Source organism: Corvus brachyrhynchos, unplaced genomic scaffold (genome assembly GCF_000691975.1).
Source record: "Corvus brachyrhynchos isolate BGI_N302 unplaced genomic scaffold, ASM69197v1 scaffold413, whole genome shotgun sequence".
NCBI classification, from domain to species: domain Eukaryota; kingdom Metazoa; phylum Chordata; class Aves; order Passeriformes; family Corvidae; genus Corvus; species Corvus brachyrhynchos.
In genome coordinates this window covers 101,986-123,715 of record NW_008237240.1, presented here as the reverse complement: position 1 = coordinate 123,715, position 21,730 = coordinate 101,986, and the positions used below count along the sequence as shown (strand labels likewise).

The following is a 21,730-nucleotide window of genomic DNA, read 5'->3' as shown; positions in this document are numbered from 1 at the left end:
CTGCACATACGTGGTCATGTCCTGCTTGGGGTGTTGAGGAGGTAGAGACAACGTGCACCATCTCTGGGTGTACTTCTGTCACATTTCAAAGTAGCTTTGGTTTCAGTGGTCTGAAGATCTGTCTGAAGGCTGAGGGAAGATGAAGCAAGAGGCATTTTGCAATTGGAGGCTTCAGACATCACATGGTTGGTCAGGGTTTTCCACAACTTCACTAAAAGGAAAGAGAAATCACAAGAGCAGCCAAAAGTAGAAGCTAACTCGAGTAAAAGTGCTGTTAAAGTTCATTTTTTTTTTTGTGCACTTACATGCCACTTTGGAGAGTGCCTTCTGGAATTCCATGGGGTCTGAGCTTACCAGCTCACTCGGGCAGATTTTTGTTATCAGGGATTTTAGTATCTCAGAGTTCGGCTTTGTATTCTCTAAAAAATTATTTGCTTCACTCTTCCCTCTAGCATTGTTCTTGTAGGTAAACTGGGGAGACAGAACATGGTACTACTGAGAATGTGGCAGGTCCTGCCTCAATTGCTTTATAATTCACATCTGCACTGCTTTATGATTTACATCTGCACCCTTTAAACTGGTGGATGCTTTTGTCTTCTTCTAGAAAACAGTGTTCGGTCTTATTATTAAAATTAACATGTCAAGACTTACAAGAAACAACATGCAAGGAGAACCCCAGGAAGATTTACATGGTAGCTTAGCACGTGGGAATGAACTGATTTGAATTTAAAATTAAAGCGGTGCAAACTGAAAGGTGGGTGTTCATTCTCAAAGTGAATGTCCTTGAGGCAAAACCTAAATGCAGCAGCCATGCTTTACTCCTAGAACCTCTGTGACTTGCAGAAGGATATGTGTCTTACATAAGACTGAGTTTTTGTCAGAAGTAAATTGGGAGTTTGGGTCATTGTGCCCAGAGTCCCTTCCTTTGCAGCAGGCAGCTGAGAGAACTGGCCACCTACCTTCTTGTGGGATTATTTTATTTTGGAACTTCAATAAAAGACCCTGCTGAAACATGACATCCATGCCAGATGACAAAATGCCCCTCTTTTCTTTTAGGTATTCCTTCCAAAAGACATCACATACAATTAATGTTGCCAAATCTTTTATCAGAAACTTCTGGACAAGATCTTATCTCTCTTACCAAAAGCCTTGGGACAGTAAGAAGCTGAGGTGTTGGTGGTTCAGATTGCCTGACCACTGTGCCAGCTTTGAACCCAGCAGCCACCAATTTTTGGTTAACACCACTGGTACAGGGGACAACAAATCCACAAGCTCTTACCATGTGGAAAATTTAGTTTTCTTCTGTGAAAGAAATTTATAGTCAGAGCTTCAGTCCCTAGGACTGGCAGAGTGTTCCTTCTCAAGCCCAGGACCAAGCTTTAACAGCAGTCTTCTTCCTGATATCAAAGCCTATGTTAATCAGGAGATAGAAAGACTGAGGGTCCCCAAATTGTCCAAATGTAGTCACTTTTTCACCAACTTCGTGAGAAGAACACATAATAAAATATGTATGGGAGAATTACTGCCCTCTTCAACCAGTTCTTGAAATTGTTCATCCCCAAGTGTGATGGAAAAGGGCAACAGCACAGACAGAGAAGGCCGAACAGTTTTGGTTGTTTTCAGTAACTTTGAACCTCAGTAGCTTCCTACAAGTAACTAAGGAGGCCTGCTGAAATATCCCCATGAATGATTGTTTTGAAAGTGTCTCCCTTGTGAATTCTGTGCTTTAGTGCAGACGTTTTGAGTTTAATTTGGCCTTTGGACACTTTGTCTCTTAGAAAAGTAGACTTTGGAGTGAATATTTGATCAGATGTGAGTGGTGGCATAAAATACAGCAGGACTGGTCCTGTGTAGGTGTCTCTGGAACGAGGACAAAGCAATTCTGTCTAGGAAGTGGTGTGGCTGGGGGTGTGTGCTGCAGTATGGCTCGAGTCATGCCGTGGGAACCCGTGGGACTGCGTTTCCTTATTGGACCTTCTTGTCACTGCTGGGCTTCTATTCCCATTTACAGCTCATTTAGACTTTGCTGATTTGTGAGGGAAACAGGTGCATTCTGAGGACTTAATTTTCTTCAGAAGGTACAGGGATAAAGCCATCCAGATTCTCACCAGGCAGAACTATGTGGAATTACATAATAGCCAAAGAGATGACCGCTTGTTTGTTCAGGTTTTTTTGTTATGTATCTGTTCCAGATAAAAATAAATGGCAGAGACCTTGGCTTTACAAGCTAATTTCACATCCACCTCTCATCTGGTACGTACAGCCTGCATCTTTTGTGTAAGAATCATATTTCTTCCAGCTTCACATGTTTAGGGTAATGACAAATGTTTATAATTGCAGCTCTTCTGCTGCAAAAGAGAGGAGAAGATAGAATATACAGTGATCAGGTTCCTGGGTGAATGAGAATGGACCCATGCTCTGTCTCTTGCTGAGCTTTAGAGGGTAAGCTTTTATGCCAGACAGAACAAAGAAGTTTCAAATGAAGTGGTGCACCTGGTTAATATGAAATTTAAAGGAAAAGAACCCCAGAAACTGAAGCTTTTAATACTCTTGTTAAGCGATGGAGTTAAATTCTGCCCTGTTGCATCTGTTCTGTGCTTTTGAAGCAGTCAAGTGGATGGGGCTGCACCAGCAGAGCATGGCCACTGTAATTTTTTTTAGTCATGATGTTATTACCTCAAGTGCTTTGAATATTAAGCACTCTAATAACACCAGCATGGCAGGGCTAGAATGGGTAAATGAGTACCCAATTAAAAGAAAGGGGATTGAAGCTAAATATTTGCAATTAGAGGAAGAGCATCTTCTTTTTCTGGGTCAAAAAGCCACAAACTGCAGCCAGCTTATTGCATATGAATATCAAGGCCTGACTGCCTAAAATGCTATTTGAGTCTCATGAAGCTGAAGCCTGTGAGTGGCTGTCTGGAACTGAGTTCCTCTTCCTTCTCCACTTGGAGAGGTGACGGTCTTATGCTGTCACCAGAGAAACGTGAGTCAGAAAGGCGAGGACAGTGCAGAGGGGCACATCTGTGCACAGCTGGCAGTGAAAAGTTACTCCCCTGGGTTTTCATTTTGATCCTGAGTCTTGAAGAATTACTTGAAGAAGAATTTGCCCCAGAGGAACAAATTGACAGTACATAGATACAAAGATGATTGATGGGAGACTTTTTGGAAAACGAGTTGGGTCAGTCTGTTTTGTAACCAGAGCTGCTGTGTCCTTCACAAGGAGTGTGCAAGAGTGTCCAATGATAATGATTGTAAAAATCACACTGTTAGTAGTGGCTGGAGCTGGTGGGGCTTTGAGACATAAGGGGATTCCTCCTGCCCTGGTGTGTGGCAGCCTTGCTTCTGTAACTCCAAGGCCAGTTAGTGGTGAGGCAGGGCACCCAGCCAGCTCTATGGACCAGCAGGAGGACAGAGGGCTTTTCCAGCACCCTCCTAAACACAGATGGGCAAACCTGAGCAGCCCTGGTGTCTCGCTGACATTCCTCCTGGCTGGGTGATTGTGGATTCCACACACAAGCACACACAAAAGGTTTCTGCCCCAGTGGGTTTTGGACACTGTCCATCCAATCAGGTCCTCAGACTCTGGTCTCCTTCAGTTGTTGTTGGCACCTGGACCTACAACCCCTCAGATTTGCAGCCTCTTGCTCCAGCAGCTGAAAAACTTCTGCTGCTCATGCTGAGACCATCTCTGCACATGAACTCACAGTGGTGAGGGCATTCCCACGTGAGAAATCTGGGAACAGTGCTTATCAGGAGTCCCATTAGGATCCCTGTCAGACAGCTGTAGTTGCCTCCTTACATGCTTCTGGCCCCTTTAATCCCCATTTCCATCTACTTTCTCAGGCCTGTTCCTCCTCAGTCCTTGATCCATTTCTTTCCCTGCCTTTTGCAATTCTCCTAAATGTCCTGTGATGGGTAGTTCTCACTCTGTAATTCCCATAGCCACCCCTTTGGCTGGTTTTACACCATCCCAAATTTCTGTTCCCCCTGCACAACATGGTAAAGTACAGCATTCCAGGGAGAGAATTTCCCTGTGGACACATCTTGGTGGGCTTTCCTCCAGGAACAGTAATCCTGGCCCTTTCATCTTCACATCTTCAGAGTGGCCAATTCAGGGAGGGGGCTGCGTCCTCTGAGCCTCAGCTCAGTCTCTGTGCTCACTCTGACTGGCCTTTTATCACATAACTGAGCACAGACCATTTTTAGACCTTCTTGGCTGGTTTGATTTTTCTAAGCTTTGTATTTAAAAATAAATGAAATAATATGGCTGGCCAGTTGTTTGTTTAAGCCCATGGAAAGTTTCCCTGTGGTGTAAATCATCACTGAAGTGGAACTCGCATTAGGCACATTTTTACCCTCTCATGTGAAAGTTTCAGGAAAGTTGTGACTGCAAATAGGGAATGGAGTGATTATAATAAATTGTGCACTTGTGATTATAATAAATCAGGTTCTGCTGTCTTAAAGGCTGAGTTATGACAATATGTGTGAGCTGCTATATCACAAACAGTCAGAGGAGCTTGACAGACATCCCTGAAGGAGGTTGACTATTTGATTTCTTGCCTGGGAGAATGATGATGTAAACCTGAAGGAGAAATACATAACCTGAAGTACTCACAAGTCCATAAACCCTGGGGTTACTGTAAGACTTGGTGTTCATGGAGCATGATTGTGTCTTGTGCAGTAGTGTGACATCTGGGGACACCAAAAGAAAGATGAAACTTCAGAATATGCATGATAATACTTAACAGATTTACTCTTTAGTCTCCAAGCAGAGGTATGGGCATCAGTCTCCTGAATCCCATATATTCTATTCACATTATAAAATCAACCAAATACATAAAAATAAAGCAGGCTTTTCCATATAGGGCATGGCTGTGACATTTCAGCACTCATCTTTTGATTCTTATTGACAGGAAGTAAAAATAAACTCCCCAAGCAAACTGGATTGGGACAAAAGGTGGCACATATTTTACAGTAAACAAAAATAACTTCAAAGTCAACCTACAATTCTTCTCAGATGTTCATACTGTTCTGCTCTAAAAGTACAGGCCCAAATGAACCTTGGAATCACTGCAATGACAAATTGGACAGAGTTTAGCCAAGAACAGGTATCAGCATTCTGCCAGCGCTGCTGTCTTAGGATAGAACATTCTGGACCAAATTAACAGAAATTAATAAAGTTTGATGAAGGAAGGGTATGGCCTAATACCCAGAAGAAACTTTTCAACTTATTTGTATGTTTCACTGCTAAAACTGCATTCTAAAAAATACAGAAGCCAATGTAATTAATTTTAAATGTCAGTGTTGAATGTCACCAGTATTCAAGGCCTGTTTATATGGTGGTGGAATGTGTCAGCAGACACCATGCAATATGGGTGTGTCTGAAAGCATCAGAGGATCTCCTTTCAGAGTGCTAAGAGAAATGTGTTACAAGTATATTGTATGTGCATTGTCTTTTTATATATAAATATGTTCAATATATATCCATTTAATATATCTATATAGATACCTGTAAATATTAGTGAGTATATATATACCCAGGCTATATATATATATAGGTTATATGTAGATATTTATAGGTTATCTCTGTTTCCTTATTTAGATGTATGTATGCACATACACTCAGGTATATTTATTTATGTACAAAAACTGCCTGTGTATCACTGCAACAAACACTTTGAAGATAACATTTTTATCGAGGTGTATATTCCTCCTCCTCCTTTGTAGTGACAAGATGATGTAATTATGGGAAAGCAGCGGCAGCCTGATTTTTTTTTTTTTAAATGAAAAGCAAGAGAGTATCGGTTGCTTAGAAGTGGTTCAGGTCTGTTGCTATTGGATTAACTGCATAACAGGCTAAAATAGCAGGAAAAATGAGTGTAAAATGGAAGCTGTTTTATCTGAGTGCCAGTGGTGTAAAGAATAGCAGGAAGAAAAGGCAGCATTTTGCAGATGCTTTTCAATAGGGACTTATTACTTTGCATAAGTTGAGTAATTTTCTGCTCCCAGTCATTTCTCTTGTAATCAGATTGTTTGTGCTTTGTTCTTGTTTCCTTTAGAAGTTGTAAGAATTGGTTGGAGCTCTCATGTGTAGCAGTGGTGGGTCCAATTCAGACCTGTTTGGGCAATTTTGCTGTTTACAGCTGCCGACGTCATTGTCTGAATTTCCTCATTAGCTGAACATTTTTGCAGCTTGCTTTCCTGCTGGGTGTAAAGGAGAGTATGTTTACGTGCCAGATAAATGTCTGCTACTTCTGTTTGTTTGAACAGTGGTTTGCTGGTGAAAACTGGGGGGAGTTGTGTATCTTGGAGTGCCGAAGGAAAATACGGAGGTTTTAAGTAGAATAATGTGCTTCGATTTGCAAGAGCCACTGAGAGAGGGGTGCAGAGAACAGGGATATGGTAGAGATGTTCTTCTGACTGATTTTTTTGGGGACTAGAAACGTTCCTTAACTGCACCAGGAAGGCAAATAAGAGCACTGCAGGTCCACAGCTGGAGGGCACTTCCCAGGAAGAGCTCTCTGCACATGGTGGGTGTCCACGTTCCCTTGTGGCTGCATTTGCCTTCCCTGAGCACCTCCGATGTGGGAAAGGGAGTGGGCTAGGGAGGCTATTGCCTGCTTGTGGTCAGCCTGGAGGGGATCCACACTGTGTACCCCTTACACATCTCCGAGCTGTGAGCAGGAGTGCTCGGTGGTCTCTTCATCACAGGGGTGAGGCAAGTGAGATAAAGATGACAAGAGCTGTACTGAGTTGTCTTTTCTGCTGGCCACCCTGGCACTCCCACAGCTCAGGATTTGTGTGAATTGCCCAGTGTCTTTTAAAAGATGGTCCCACCTATCTCCCCTCCTCCAGCTCCCCCATCTCCAGTGGCAGCCATTCTGTGCGGGTGCTGACACTAAAACCAGAGGAAGAAGTGGCTCCAGATGCTTCCAGGGTGTTTACAACTGTACACAAGGAAAGGAGATTGGGGATATAGTCAAGATTAACCCCTCCTTTTGTATTGCAGTATTATTATCTAATGAGATCAGAAGCAAAGCCCAGCAGCTTAGTCAGTATTAGAGCGTAGGCGCCCATTTCAGGAGGAAGCCTTTGAGAAGAGCAATCTTGAGCCGTCCACCTACACCATTTTCTTTGCGGCTTTGCAAGATGGAAAAAGTGACAGATGTAAACCTCCCCAAAGGCAGTGGCATGTTCTCCTTATGCTCATTGCCTCCAGACACTCCTGCACCCCCAGCTCATGGGTGATCTCCGTGGGTGACCCCTGCCTTTGCTGTCCCTGGAATGCTGGGACAGAAACAGCAGCTCTCTTGGATTCATGAGGAGACTGGTTTTGAGTCATCCATCAGCTATTTCCACCAGACCAGGTCCCATTCTTGGGGTTTAAGTACTTTGGGAGTCAAGCCCTATTCTCTGCCCTTGCTTCTTCCTCAGTTCTAAAAGCACTTTCTGGTTTAAGTTCAGCAAACACCCCTCCACACGAGCATGCCTTGTGCAGTTTGCCCAGGCATTATTCTAACATAACAGGCAGTGGGATTTTTGTGGGAAAAGCCCGATTTTAATTTTTATTATGTTTTGAATAAACCACTCTGTGTGAAACTAATCCTGGTGTGACCTTCGCTTTACTGACATATGAGGGTCTTAAGAGCAGTGCTGTAGGAACTGTAGCAAACCCTTCAGTTGTATAAGGACAATTTATCAACAGCAAACAAATGGAGAGTGTGGGAGACAGGAATTGAGTGGGTAAGATGCTGTCCCTGCTCCAAGATCTTGAGCTTAATATTTGATGTCAGTAGACTAAGAATATGGGACCAGGGCATGTGGAGGCTGCTGTGCTAACAGTAATACTAGCTGTAAATACACAAGAACTGTTACAAATATTACAAGTACAGAAGTAGAAACTCATCCGCTGGGGGCAGATAGCAGAGCTTAAAAGCAGCGTGTTGGGTTTCACTCGGGTCGTCCTTGGAAGTGGAGCAGTGACTCAGTTTTAACACATACACACAGGAATTTAAAAACATGGCAATATTTTGAAAATGTTGTGATCTGGTAACAGAGCAATGTTCTGTACTTGTGCCATTACCCAGATTGCTGCAGCCCCTGTCAGAATAGGGTAATCTCACCTGTTGGCACAAGGACAAAAAAAGACACAGGTGGTGCATTCATCACTTGCACATAATGATCAAAAGCATTTAGCCAGCACTGAAATGAAAACCAACAATATTAGAGGCGCTTATTTTTCCATTTGCACACAGGCTACGGCTGCTATTACTGTGCCTTGTTCTGTCACATACACTTAGAAAAAATTGCTTCAAAACTTTGAACTTGTGCATTGCCCATATGGCACTGAACACGCTGCCCTGAGAACTGTCTGTAGCCTGGCAGACCACAATTGTTTTATCACTGTGTGTAATTCATGTCACAATGAGATTTTAAAATATTTTAAGATATTACTTATTTTTATGGTATTTTTAAAAACATGGATTGCATGAGCTGTTGTACCTAATAGGCAGTAGACCAAATTTTTCCTCAGGTGTTTCACAGCAGTGAGAAACAGGGCTGGACACATTCCTAGAATCATAGAATGGTTTGGGTTGGAAGGGAACTGAGATCATCTTGCTCCAATCCCCTGCCATGGGCAGGGACACCTTCCACCAGACCAGGCTGCTCCAAAACCCATCCAGCCCTTTTTTTAGGGATCCAGGGGCAGCCGCAGTTTTTCTGGGCAACCTGTGCCAGGGCCTCCCCACCCTCACAGGGAAGAATTTCTTTCTGGTATCTAATCTGAATCTACTCAGTTTGAAGCCATTCCTCCTTGTCCTGTCACTCCATCCCTTGTAAATAGTCCCTCTCCATCTTTCTTGTCAGCTCCCTTCAGGCACTGGAAGGCCACAGTTAGGTGGCTAAAAGCTTCTCCTTTCCAGGCTGAATAATCCCAATTCTCCAGTCCTTTCCTCATAGCAGAGGTGCTACTCCTTTGAATCCATGTAGGTTCCTACTGTGTAAGAGCATGTGTACAAATTAGTCAGCAACCTCGGCTCCCTTTATTGACAGAAGATTTCACTGATGGTCAGTGGACTGTAAGTTACTATGAATTTCATCAAAAGATGCCAGAAAAGTGAATCTCCACATTCCCACAGGGAAATAGCTGTGGTGGGGTGGCCCTGGCCAGTGGCTGAGCATCCACACAGCCACTCCCTCAGTGTCTCCTCCACGCCCCCAGAACAGGAGAGAGAAGAGCAAAAGCTGAAAACTCGTGGATGAAGATCAGGGCAGTTTAATTAGTGAAGCCAAGCTGCCTGTGCCCCCTCCCAGCTTCTGGCACACCCAGGGCTACTTTAAAAAAAGCAAACCTTGACTTTGTGCAAGCCCTGCCCAGCGTGTTATCAATAGTGCCCCAGAGCTGCTCCATGGGGGCTGCTCGGCAGGAAAATCCTCTCTGTCCCTGCCAGGCCCAGTAGAACAGCTCACATTTAATGTTTACATTATAGATGTTGGCAGCTGGTTAAAATAAGCCCCATATTGAGATTCTGAGTTCCCGATACATCGGTGTTCCGACGTGGAAGGTTTCTGTCTTCCACTCTTTGGAGTCCTGCAGTATTGCCTTGTGTCTAGGCTGTCATGAATCCCTGCTTTTGATCCCTGAGTCTGTGGCAGCTTCTGAACCAACACAAGCCTGTGCCACTGTATTGATTTTAGTGGTGCTGCGTTGTTTGGCAGGAGCTGGGTGTGTTGAGTGCCTGTGAATTTTAGGATCAAAGCATGGTTTGAGGTGACATGGATATTCTTCTAACTGTGTCCCTTCATTATTTCATTTAAAGTGACAGTATTTATGGAGAAAACAGTGTAACACCCTGGACTCTTTATCTCCTCTTTATTTCCTGTGTGTACTGGTGTGTTAATAGGTAGCAGAGATAAATGACTTACAGAAGTAATAAAGTATAGGTAGACCAGTGAAATAAAGTCCTATAATAAGGGAATAAAGAAACCTCACGTGACAGTCAAGTTGAATTTTCGGGTAATGTATCCAAACAACTTGTTTTTGAAATGTTCTTGTCAGTTTAGTTGGTGGACAAGAAGAAATGGAAACATGTTGTCTTGACTTTGGGAGAAAAGATGTGTTGTGGAATATGGTTTACAGAGACATCTAATTAGAAAGTTATGAGAAGACCAACATTTTTTATGTGTGTCTCTCTTACTAATGATATACATGAGTCTTCAGGCCATTAAAATAGCTCATTTCTTTTGATGGACTTCCAGTTTGTGGAGGAAGCAGCTGCTTTTACTACCAAATTTCTCCTGTCTAATTAGACCAGTTGAACCAGCCAGCTTAAATCAGTCCATAGCTTACCCTTTGCCTTTTCACTGAAGAGCTGAATAACCTAATTGTAAAGAAGGACAGAAAACGTCAAAAGAAGTTACAGTTGTTACTGGAAAATGAACCAATGCAGAGTAAAAAATACAAGGGAAAAGGCTGTTAGCACAGAGGGCCTCCTGAAGAGCCTGTAACGAAAATCCCTCTGAAAATCCTTAATATCCTCTCTTTGTTGAAAAATGACAGTGCGTCAGAGTAGAAACATGTTGTTTCTTCACTATATTTTCTTCTGACTATATTTTAATGCAGGAGATTTGTTAGGTCGAGGACTTTATAGTTAGGAAGAGGAAAAACCCAGCCAAATGGATGACCAGGGCTCTTGAAACTCTAAGAGACCCAAGCTGGAGTTCTTGATCTGACTCAAGGACTTAAGACTTGGATCATCCTCACCTCAGGAGTTCCACTGGCCTCTGGAGTGACTTGCTGCTGGTTTGCCAAGAACATAACCAAGCAAAAAAATCCACCTCCAAAACTCAAAGTTGAATTTTCTCTCAGAATAAAGTGGAAAACCTGTAGTGGAAGTCATGCTTTTGTGATACGACTTACTGCTTCCCACCTTGCTTCAAAAATAATTCTGCAGATAATTCCAAAAAGACAGGATTTCCAAAATGCAGAGTGACTCTGATGCCTTATTTTAGTATGTCCTGAAAATGTGAATCAAGGTTCATCCTTTTTTTAAAACTTCAAATCATTTTAATGTGTACATTTGAATTTTTTTAGTCTGTGAAATCAAAATTAGTCAAATTGATGATATTTATACTGCAATTAAAATGCATATATCAAATGATTTTTTTTCTGTTTTGTGTGCGAAATGTTGAAGAGTTTTGCTCTTGAAAACTTGATTTTTACGTGGGACATATTATTGATGAAACATTTAATTGCTTAGGATATGTGGTTAGCAGCAAGACTCCTGCTTTGCTGATGCTACTCTATAAGCTTCAACTAATCCATAACATAAAATGTAGGTCAGCTGGAGCTTTCAAAAACAGATGGAAATTTAGGAGTTTATGGTAGTGCAATGGATATATGTCCCTGTGAGGATGCCAACTTCTCCAAATGCAAAAAAAAAGCAGAAATCAGAGTCCTGAAAGGTGCTTGTTCTACCTCATTTCCATTCCAGAAGCAGCAATGCCCTGTGCAGTGGCTTTTGTTTGCAACGTATTCAGCACTGACATGCTGCAGAAGATGATAATTATTTCAGTGGTGTTTAGAGGATTGTGTATTTAGTTTGCTGACAACTAAAAGTATTTTAATTTGGGCAACTTCATTAGTGTAAATATTCTAGAAGGGAGAGATAAAACCACAGTTGTTCTAAGTAAAATGAGAGAAGTGGAGGTAATGGAGGGTTTATTTCTGCACACGCTTCAGGTTTTCCTTTAATTTTGCATTCAGGATTATAGGTTGTATCTTTTACTCGATTAGTGCTGAAATAAATACATTATCCCATGTTTCTACTTCATTAAAGTCTTGACAGTTTGGAGGAGAAGTGATCAGAATCAGCATGGCTATTTCTGAAAATAGAAGTCTCCCAGGACACGTGCTCCAGCTGTCCATATGGCAGGGAGCAGGGATGTCCTGCTGCCATCGGAGCTGCTTCAGCCCCAGCAGCTCTCCTGAACACGACTCCTGTTCCCTCTGACAGCTTTTCCAGGTTTGAAGGCCCATCAGGAAGTTTCTGTCCATGTCTCTGCTCCTGGGTGTGTATAGTAGGGTTAAAGACTCAGTGCATGAGCTTAAAATTGACTTTTTAAAACACCTATTTGCCCCCGAGCGTGTTTCAAAGGGTCCTCTGGGCTCCAAGGGTTCTTCACCTTCTTGTGGGAGAGAATGGGGCAGGAGCAATGGGAATGTGAGGGGATGGAAGTGTGTCTTGCAGTTTGCAGTGCAGAATTGCTTTGAGAGGGTGGGCAGAGGCAGGGCAGGGATGTGCAGGAGTTGTTCAGAGGGTCGGATGGCCGAGATTGCCTGTTCCTCAGGGAAACTTCCTGTCATCACTAATGCGGCTGAGTTAGACTGATGTGAAGAAATGGAATTTGTTTGGAGTCAAATGTAACATTTGGAGTTTCCAAAGCTGACTAATGAGCTGTGATTTTTTTTCTTGACATCAGACACTCTGGCAGCTTTTAAATTGCAGTGGCCACGACTGGAAACATTTTTCAAAATCCAAGAAATGTCTCTCCTCATGTCTGTAAGGGCTGGGGACAGAGTGTTGTCTTGTGAGCATGTGAACCATGGCAGAAGTCTGTTTTAGACAAAACTCTGTTTCTCGGAGTCTGAGAAAAGGGTTTTTTCCAATGCAGTTTACAGGAGACATGTCATCACATTCCAGTTTAACCTGGAGTTTGGGATGAAGATCACAGAAGGCTTTTCTTTGTGCACCAAGCTCTTCGGACCAGATATTGCCACGAGGCCAAATTTGGAGTAAAGAGATGCTAAATAACTTCAGCTGCTTCTGCTGTAACTCTAGAAAGCCCCAGGGCTCCCTTCTAACCCTCACACAGCTGGGTAGGAGGAAAGAGCCAAAGTTTTACTTTTGCTTTTTTCCCTGCCCACCTTCTTGCTCTGGGTGCGCGTGAGTGGGGAGGCTGCGAGGAGGGAGGGGGAGATTCACAGTGAAGGGGGACTCTGAACATCAGCACAGGAGAGCCAGAGCAGTGTTCTCTGAGGGAGGAAGGCTTTTTCTTTCACTCTGCTGCAGAATGACCCAGCTGGATCCAAGCTTGGCAGGGAAGGCAGATGGGGCAGTTCAGTTCAGAACAGCTGCTGGGATATTTCAGAGTATCTCCTACTTGAAGATTTTTTTTTTTTTTTTTTTTGAAAGGAAGGGGCTGTTGGGAAGGGTTCTGGTTTTATTTGTTTGGAAAACTGTGAATAACACTATTTGTACCTTGATGTATGAAGGTACTGCAATTATAAGAAATTGCTTTCTGCCTGATTGTCACACGTAAACAGCTTTCATCTCACAGTGTATCAGGCTCGTGACTTCGGTTTGTCATTCGAGGGAATGTGTCAGCCTTTCATTTCGAATTGGGCTGGCTCTTCTTTTGTCAGGAAAGACCTTTCCTGTGGGCTTAAGTAACAGAAGCAAAGGCAATTAAAAAAAAAAAAAAAGGCAGCAAAAGCAATCATCAAACAAAGATGAGGCTATGGATATTACTTGGAAAGGACAATTCTACTAGATTCAGAAGAAAGATGAAGCTGTGCGTCATTCATATTTTTTTTCCTCCTTTCATATTTCCTAAGGGTTGAAGATAAATTAGGGTAGCTATTTTCTGTGCAGGCAAAGTACAAGCTATGCCCCAGATCTCCAAAATGCTTCAACATGTAAATACTGCTTCTGGAGGCATCAGGTCCTGCTGCAAGTAGAGATTTATTTGCATTCATGTTTGAAGGTTACTTTCGTTCATTGACCTATTTAATTGTCGTTCTCTATCCCCGGCTGCAGGCATATGGCTCCATGTGCCTGTGGAAGGAAGAGGAGCAGCAGCTTTAACTCTCTCAGGCAGAAACATTCAACAGAAAAAACAACAAGAACTGAATCTTAACATGGATGGAACATGATAATAATAAAATAATAACAATAATAAAAATAGTAACAAGAATGACAACAACAAGAATAAGAATAATACCCCTGGACCCACATGTAATGGTAATCACGCTGTAAACCCCAGTGGAAGGCTGGAACTGTGCTGCAGGACCAAATAAAGGGAGACACAAAAGGTGAATACAAGGAAACACAGGTTACTTAGATGCTTCTGCTCTGGTCATAACCATAAAAACCACAGAATTAAATGGGGCTGGCACAAACCCAGCATGGCTGGGAGGTGTGACCAGTAGTAGCAGGAGCACGGAGGTTTGCCCCAGTATTGGTGACACTCTGTTCCTCTCTTCTGTTGGAGGAACATGTCTCAAGAAAATCTGTGAATTCTGTGTCCACCTGCAGACACTTCAGTTTTCTGTCCCTTGGAGGTGTGGGTTCTCCAAACAAGGGGAGCGGGGTTGTGTAGTCTGTTAAACCTTCAAACTCGAAATCAGGGGGTTGCAGAGCTTGCAAGCCTAACAGGGTGTCGCATCTAATTAGTTATTCTGAGGAAGAGCAGCATTCAGATACTAAAATAATGTGATGAGCAGCCAGGATAATAGAGAAAGAGCAAGGTGCACATAACTCTTATTGCAGAGTTTCAAAGGAGTGGAATCTCTACTTAGTCAGGGCTTTTTTTGTTTGACTGCACAATGTGAACTGTCACATCCAGTGTCTTGCATAAGTTTAATATCTAGTCCAGGGATCTGAGGGAACAATGAAATTAAAGGACTTTTCAGATTCTGTATAACCTACAGCTTGGTGTAAGATTCTCCCTGTGCTAGAACTCAGTATCTTGCCTGGTGTGCCATCTTCTCATCCTTCTCTTTTATTATACAACATGACCTACAGTTGCTGGGGATTTTGTGTCATGAATCTTGGCTTGGGGGTTTACAGTTGCCCTTTAGGCTCCAATTTGCTGTGTCTTTTTCTGACTTGCCACAGAAGGAAGTTACTGCTCAGCACAAATGAAGTATACTGGTGTCAAACGTTAGGCATTCACACAAACAAAATTCAAAATCTGCTTTTAAGTTTGTCCTCAAACATTTAGTTTTGATTAACATCTCATCTTCCAAAGCACATTTGGATTTTTCAGGCTCTGAGATGGGTTAAGTTTGAACCCAGTGCTACCAGTACTGCACTGTGTACTGGAGCTAGTGGATAGCTTGAAGAAAAAATGTGTGAACTGTCCCCAGTTATCAGAGTGCAAAGTAAGGCATTAAAGACAGAGTTAAAACACAGTATCTGATACCTTTGAACAGCCTGAACATGGCCAGGCTGCTCTTCTTGATGAGTTCCCAGGGAGCATCTGAAGGTGTGGAGTTCCAACCCAGCCTGAAGATTGGGAGTGTGCAGTTGCTGTGCTTAGTTGCTGCAATTGTGCAAGCAAATGAGGGACCATGATCAAACTGACATTTAAACCCACAGAAAAGATCCTAAAGTCAGCCATCATTTCTTTGGCAGTGGATGGGATTTCTCACAGCATCGAGAGGCTGGGTGTCTCACCTAAGCTAATTGTCCTAAACTCCCACTGTAGTTAAGAGAGAGGCTCTTCCAGAGGGTTTTTTATCCCTTCCCAGAACAGGAATTCCAAATGAATGGAATTAATCACCAGTTTGGTGTGCCAGTTCCTATCCACTGATAATTTATGGGCCCTAGAAATGAATTTAGGTTAAGCATCAAACATTTAGATGTGTCAAATTAGGTAGATTGAACACTCCAAGCCTTGCTGTGAGCACGGGCTAAGCCCTGCATCTGAGTTACGACTAATCCACCCCATGACCACTAAGTGGGAAATCGGCTGTGGATCAAGAGCAAAATGTTTAAGAAGGCCTGCCTGTGGGCTATATTAAGAAATGCCATTTAGTCCACTACAAAGAAAGAGCTTTGCTGCCCACAGGGGGTTTTCTTTTTGTTTTTTTTTTTCATAAATCTTGAAACACTTATTATTTTAGGTTGTGAGGAATGAATTCCTCATTTCTGAATTGGAGTGAACTGTGAGGCAGAGGAACTCGATTTGGTTACTTCAAGTACTCACTTGGCTTTTCTGCCCTTTCTGTCCTGATGTTTTGGTGCCTGGCATGCTGTTTTATAGACATTTACATAACGAAGGTCGTTTCTCTGAGGCAAGGTACAAGAATACATTACAATTGCAAATTCCCTTAATTGTCCTAAAGCAGGGCTCAGAGCTTAAACAATGGAAAATCCTATTGTTCAGTGTCCCTGAGAGACTGTGAACAGAACAGAAATATGTGGATGTGTTGATTCTAAAACTAGAGTGAGAAAATGACTGGTAAAAAGGCTTATTCACTTGTGATGCACAAGGGATGGCAGAAGTCATGAGCCAATGACATATGAGTTCACATGTAGGTTTTATTTGGTAGGCTTAAACATGTTTATTATTTCTCGTGTGAGTTTGCCCCTCCAGGCTTTACAGAGGTACAGTTCAAGCCAGTATAAAATTAGGAAGGTGCCTGTTATTAAAGCAATATATTTTTTCACTCTGTTTGTCAGGAAGGCTGTTTCTGTCCCCCGGATTTTCTGGGAATTAAAAGATGCCATTTTTCTTCCCAAGTACCTGTACCTGTAATTCACTTTAACTTAAGCTTGTTTGAACTCAGTGTGGAGCTTGGGAAAGAAACCTCCATTTAAATAATCCCCATCAAGAGGGTTTTTAAAATTCAAATTATTTAAATAATCATCAGCTGATACAGATAATCCCTTTCACCTGAGAATTTACAAACTGAAACATCTACAAACCCTGTTGATAGCAGGGAGAGGAAAGTGTTCTGTACTCAAGTAGTGGGTGAGGAACAGGGTGCTCTGGTTGGTTAAAGCAGAATTAGAAATATATGGGAAACATCTCCCATACTGAGATATCTCTGACTGTATTCCGGTTTAAGGAAACACCCTGCCTTTGATCCAACACTGGTTTAGGTGAAAAGCCCCAAATTATTTCATTTTATCATGGGATGAAGCAGATTGGTGTAGTCCGTTCTAGTAAACACGAATATGCTTTTCTGTGAAAATGGCTTCATAGGAGTGAAAAAAGGGCTGAGATGCAGAAAGTGAGTAATAGATTGAGAAGGAGCAGGCAAGAGAATTTTTTTCTGGCATATTTACGCCTGGGTGTATGGAAAAGGATGATGTAGCAATGATAAAGAAAAATGTTTACTAGCCAATGTTTTATTACATCTCCAAATGTAAATCTGGCCTTGAGCTGTTTCCTCTTTGTGAGTGTGTTTCTCATCTTGTGCCCCTCTGTAGAGTTTCTGCCAGTATTCCCAGCTGTTCAGTTTTGTGATAGAAATCTAAAGAGTCTACAAATGAAATGTCTGACCGGTCACATGAGGATGTTTTCAACATCTGGGTGGACTTCTGCAAGCTCTTTCTCTCAGCCAGAAGTCACTAACTCTCCCTTCAATATGATATGGGACCAAGTTACCCTGTTCTTCCCTTACTTGTGCAGTTGTTGTCCAGTTCATAATCCAGGGAATGGCCTTTGGCCATCGAGGTGTGACTCTGGTGAATCTCAGAGGCAGAAGCAAAGTCATTAATTTTCGAGGAGCATTTTTCCTTACTCCTGCCTCAAGGGGAAAGATGCAGATGTCACACCTTTATTCCACTTTCCCTTATTTCAGTTTTGGGTTGGAGAATTCCCCTGGACTTCTGCATAAGTTTGGGGATTTCTTAATTGATACAAGAGGAGGTGAGATGAGGGCTGAGCCTATAAACTTTAGAGTAGGAAAGTACAATGGGGATTCTTTAATGGGTCAATATACAGTGCCAAGAAATTGCTGCAGTTTCTCGCCGTGATTTAAGAAACAATTTGGCTGATGGTACAGTAAGAGAACAAATTTGTGTGTTGAAATTTAAACTGCTGTTTAAAAAGTATGTTTCTTGTTGAAAGCATTAAAGTAAGGCATGGTAGCAATACAGTACTTGCCAGAGATGTCTTCTGTATTTCCAACAGGATACTTCTCAGAAGAAATATATCTGATCTTAAAACAGCACCACAAAAAGATGCAGAAATATAGTCCTTGTATAATTATTTTATTTTTGATAAAGGAATGCTTCATTTCTGCCTGGCTGGGAGTGTGGAAAGAGCAGGTTATGATGTCTCTGTTTTTGATTTTTAAGTGCCAAATGCTGATTTCTTTGTGGCTCAGTTTCCAGTTGTTTATAGTTTTGCCAAACTCGTGCTGTTTGAGTTGAAATTTCCTGTGTTACCTTTTACTTCAGTAAATGTTCTGAGAAACCTTTGAGCCATTTCAGACCAGTGGTGCTTGCAGGGCACCAGCAGCGATTTCTTGCCACGAGAAGAGCTTGTGATGAAAGAGAAACAGTTCAAATACATTGGGAAGGGCAAATCTTGCTCTAATTGCCTGCTGTGCTCACCCGGGACCTGAGACGGGGTCTGGGTGCCTATTGATGGGAGGCAGAAGTAGGTTACAACACCTAGAAACTTCCAGGAGTCTGTGTGACATTTCTCTGAGTAACAAATGAGTATTACTGACAACGGAATGCAAATGAATGAAGCATTTCAGTCAAAAGCCTAGAGGTGGTATTTACCTGAGGAAATTCACTGTGAGGTAGGAGTGAGTTTTGGTTATGTTTTTATTGGTGCTGATTCAGACACATCCTGAAGCGTGTACTCTTACCCTGAGGATAAGGAGGGGATAGCTTGCTTCTTTCCAGATTAATCGTGATTTCTGTGGGAATGGTAAAACCAGATCACTCCATAAATCTCTGTAAAATCCATGAGGAAGCAGGTAAAACCATCAACACATTTCTCCCATGCTCATTCCAGTAGTAAAAATTTTGTTGGCTTGAGCAAGGAGAGCTCCCTTAGAATCTTCATCAGAGACACAAGGTCACCTCTGTCCACTCACTGGAAAAGGGGCTGCCATGGGCTCTGTGCTGCTTCCAGGCAAGGAGGGAATTCCAGTTCTGGAACGGGGTCTGGTCAGCCCAGGCAGGTGGTTCAGCTGTGAAACTGATCAAGTATCACTGTGCCTCATGTTTGATTGAATAGGAAATCCTAACATGGAAAAACAGAACACATTCTGCTTCTCTGGAGAAGCATTTGTGCTCTGGAATGTAATGTGAGGAGAAATTAAGACCAAGAAGTTTTGTACCGCTAGAATTTTCTGTTTCAGTTTTGATTTCTTTCTGCTGCGTTCTGTTTTTAGGGGGTTGGGCTGAGAAATCTGCTGAGGGGTTGTTCTGGTTCGTTACGGCGTGTTAATGTTAAAGCCCTATTTTAAGTAGTTCTTGAAAACTGATGTTAAGATTCCCACGGGTATCAGCCCTTAAATACATACTTTTAAAGGTTATGTCACGCTAACTTCAGGAGGGGACATTGGAAAACTGAAAGATCCATGCTGATGAAATTGAAACAGTTTCAGGAGAAGTGAAAAATGAGAAAGTCACAATGCTGAACTTGTTCTTGGTGTAAGTCTGGTCCAAAGGGAGAGTGCTGCTGTGGTGCTGGAACTGAATGGCTCATGATGTGCCTCCACCTTGGGGTGAGTTGGCCTTGAGATCCAGTCTTCCATTAAACTCTGCTGTATCCAAACTCATTGCTGCAGGGACTGAGGAAAACGAGGTGGGCTGGGATTGAAAGTAGTGAGAAATTCCTGATATATGGCAGATGGACGTGAAACAGTCCCTGTACTGTGAGAATACAATCCCCTCCAAATGCATAATCTGTTCCTTGTGAAAGACATGTGGCCCAATATAGAAGTTTTAGGTCAACTGATTCAGTTGAAGATTAGCCTCAATATTCTGAAAGAGAAGACTGTGGTTACTTAGGGACTTTAATTCCTCATAAAGGATTATACTGGGGCACCACACTACTGCCGCGGTGTCAAATCTTTTTGTGGGTTTGCTAAATTAACCTTTGTAGTAGAAAAACTTATTATGCACTTCCAGTCAAAGGAAGAGACGGGTTTGAGTTTGTAGCAACTTAAAATGCCAGAGATTGGGATCCTAATCTAAAATTCATAAGTTTGGGGCTTTTATTTCTTCTTAAAGCTATTTCTCTACTGTATTGCAAATGACTTGCTGAGAATTTTAGGAAGAATTTTTTCATGGAAAGGGTGGTCAAGCATTGGAACAGGCTGCCCAGGGAGGTGGTAGAGTCCCCATCCCCGGAGGTGTTCAAGGAACGACTGGATGTGGCACTCAGTGCTCTGTGCTGGTTGGCAGGGTGGTGATCAGTCAAAGCTTGGACTTGACGATCTTGGAGGTCTTTTTCAAGCTGATTCTGTCTCTTTGTGAGGATCCCTGCTCTGGTTTAACACAGTGTGCGGGATACTCAAAATGGAATCCTCCATCAGAGAGGCTGAAACACGTGCAGGTCATGAGGGGTAAGGTACTGCACTTAAAGGTAAACTGATCATCATTTGTGAAACTCTGTTTGGAAAAGTGGCTTTAATGTGTGTAGTGTTAAATCTCGCAGTCATACATAGGGAGGTTTCAGTTTTAGGTAATGATACCTATGTTACCATGTGTTTGCAGCTGCTGAGTTTGTGTTTTAGGTTGCATGTCCCTCGTGGATGGCAGTACACATTTTTTTATCCTCCCTCGAGAGTTCGTGCAACATTTACTGCGTGGGTGCATAATGCAAGTAATTGGTGTTACGTTCTAGTATTGGAGTCCCTTCCAGGTTTAACAGGCTTGGGAGGGAGCTGGTTCTCGTTACACCGAAGGGGTAGAATAAAGGACTTTGTCCCTACAGATCCTGTTTGTTAAAATATTGCTGTGTCTGAAGGATCTGATTGTTCCTTGCACTTTCCCTTCAGATGCCGATGTGGGTGGTGGCTTTGGTGTGAAGGACAAGCCGGCTGACCTTGTGGGGGTGCCATGGATTTCTCTCTCCGAAGTCGCTGTTGCTTTTGATGGATTGTCCTTGCTTTTGTTTTCAGGACTTGTGCCATAAACAGGCAACGTGGATACTCTGCTATTTTCATACCCATGTTGCCTCGTGGCTTCAAAACCTGTTGTTTCCTTTAGATCCAGGGCAAGATTTAGAGTGAAAAATTATTGGCCTGTTTAGAAAAAGGTGCTCGAGAAATTGGCTATTTTGATACATTTAGTCAATTCCATTTTCGTGGACATTTGCCACGAAAACAGTAGGATCAGATAATTCTAGAGAGTTTTTGTGGCTACTGCATTCCCCCTGGGCTGGGGTGTGCTCAGGGAAGAGGGTTTGCTGTGGATTTGGGAGGTCTCACAGCAGCGTGACAATGGTTTTTGGTGCAAAGTTTGCTCTCTTGTGGCATAGGAGGAGTGTGAACCGAGAATGGAGACAAGAAGAAAATCTAAAGAGAGTAAGTGGAGACGAAAACAAATTATCAAGTTAGGAAGAAATAGAAATCAGAAGAAGATAACCCACAATTTTTTTTTTTTTCTAGGAGCTTGCAGACAATGTGATTTTTTTAGAGCATTTCCATGTTCCAGCATCAGAAGAAGATAACCCACAATTTTTTTTTTTTCTAGGAGCTTGCAGACAGTGTGATTTTTTTAGAGCATTTCCATGTTCCAGTTACAGCCTGTGCTGATGATCAGAGGTCTGGCATAGTTTACATGTGGAATGTACATTCTGCCTGCACTTCCACCAGTGTGGCAAAATGGATTGCCAAATCCTGACTCAGCATGTAAATGGATTTTCTACCCTTCTGTTTTGGTTTTAATTGAACTACATAAACATTGTCAATATATGAGATTGTTTTTTTGGCACTCTACTTAGCATTTTTTATTATTAAGTG

General features: G+C 42.4%; 1 protein-coding gene across 2 annotated transcripts in view; it reads left to right on the top strand.

Moving 5' to 3' along the window:
• Positions 1-21,730, top strand: part of ABCG1 (ATP binding cassette subfamily G member 1) — a 49,071-nt gene that overhangs the window by 7,266 nt on the left and 20,075 nt on the right. Inside the window, exon 1 of one of the 2 annotated variants that reach the window (XM_017730176.1) lies at positions 19,414-19,486. The exons of the other annotated variant lie outside the window; for it this stretch is intronic. Within the exon in view, the coding sequence (XP_017585665.1) occupies positions 19,459-19,486 (28 nt within the window). The 5' untranslated portion in view covers positions 19,414-19,458. Of the gene's footprint in view, positions 1-19,413; positions 19,487-21,730 lie in introns of those variants that run through there. 2 annotated transcript variants of the gene reach the window in all.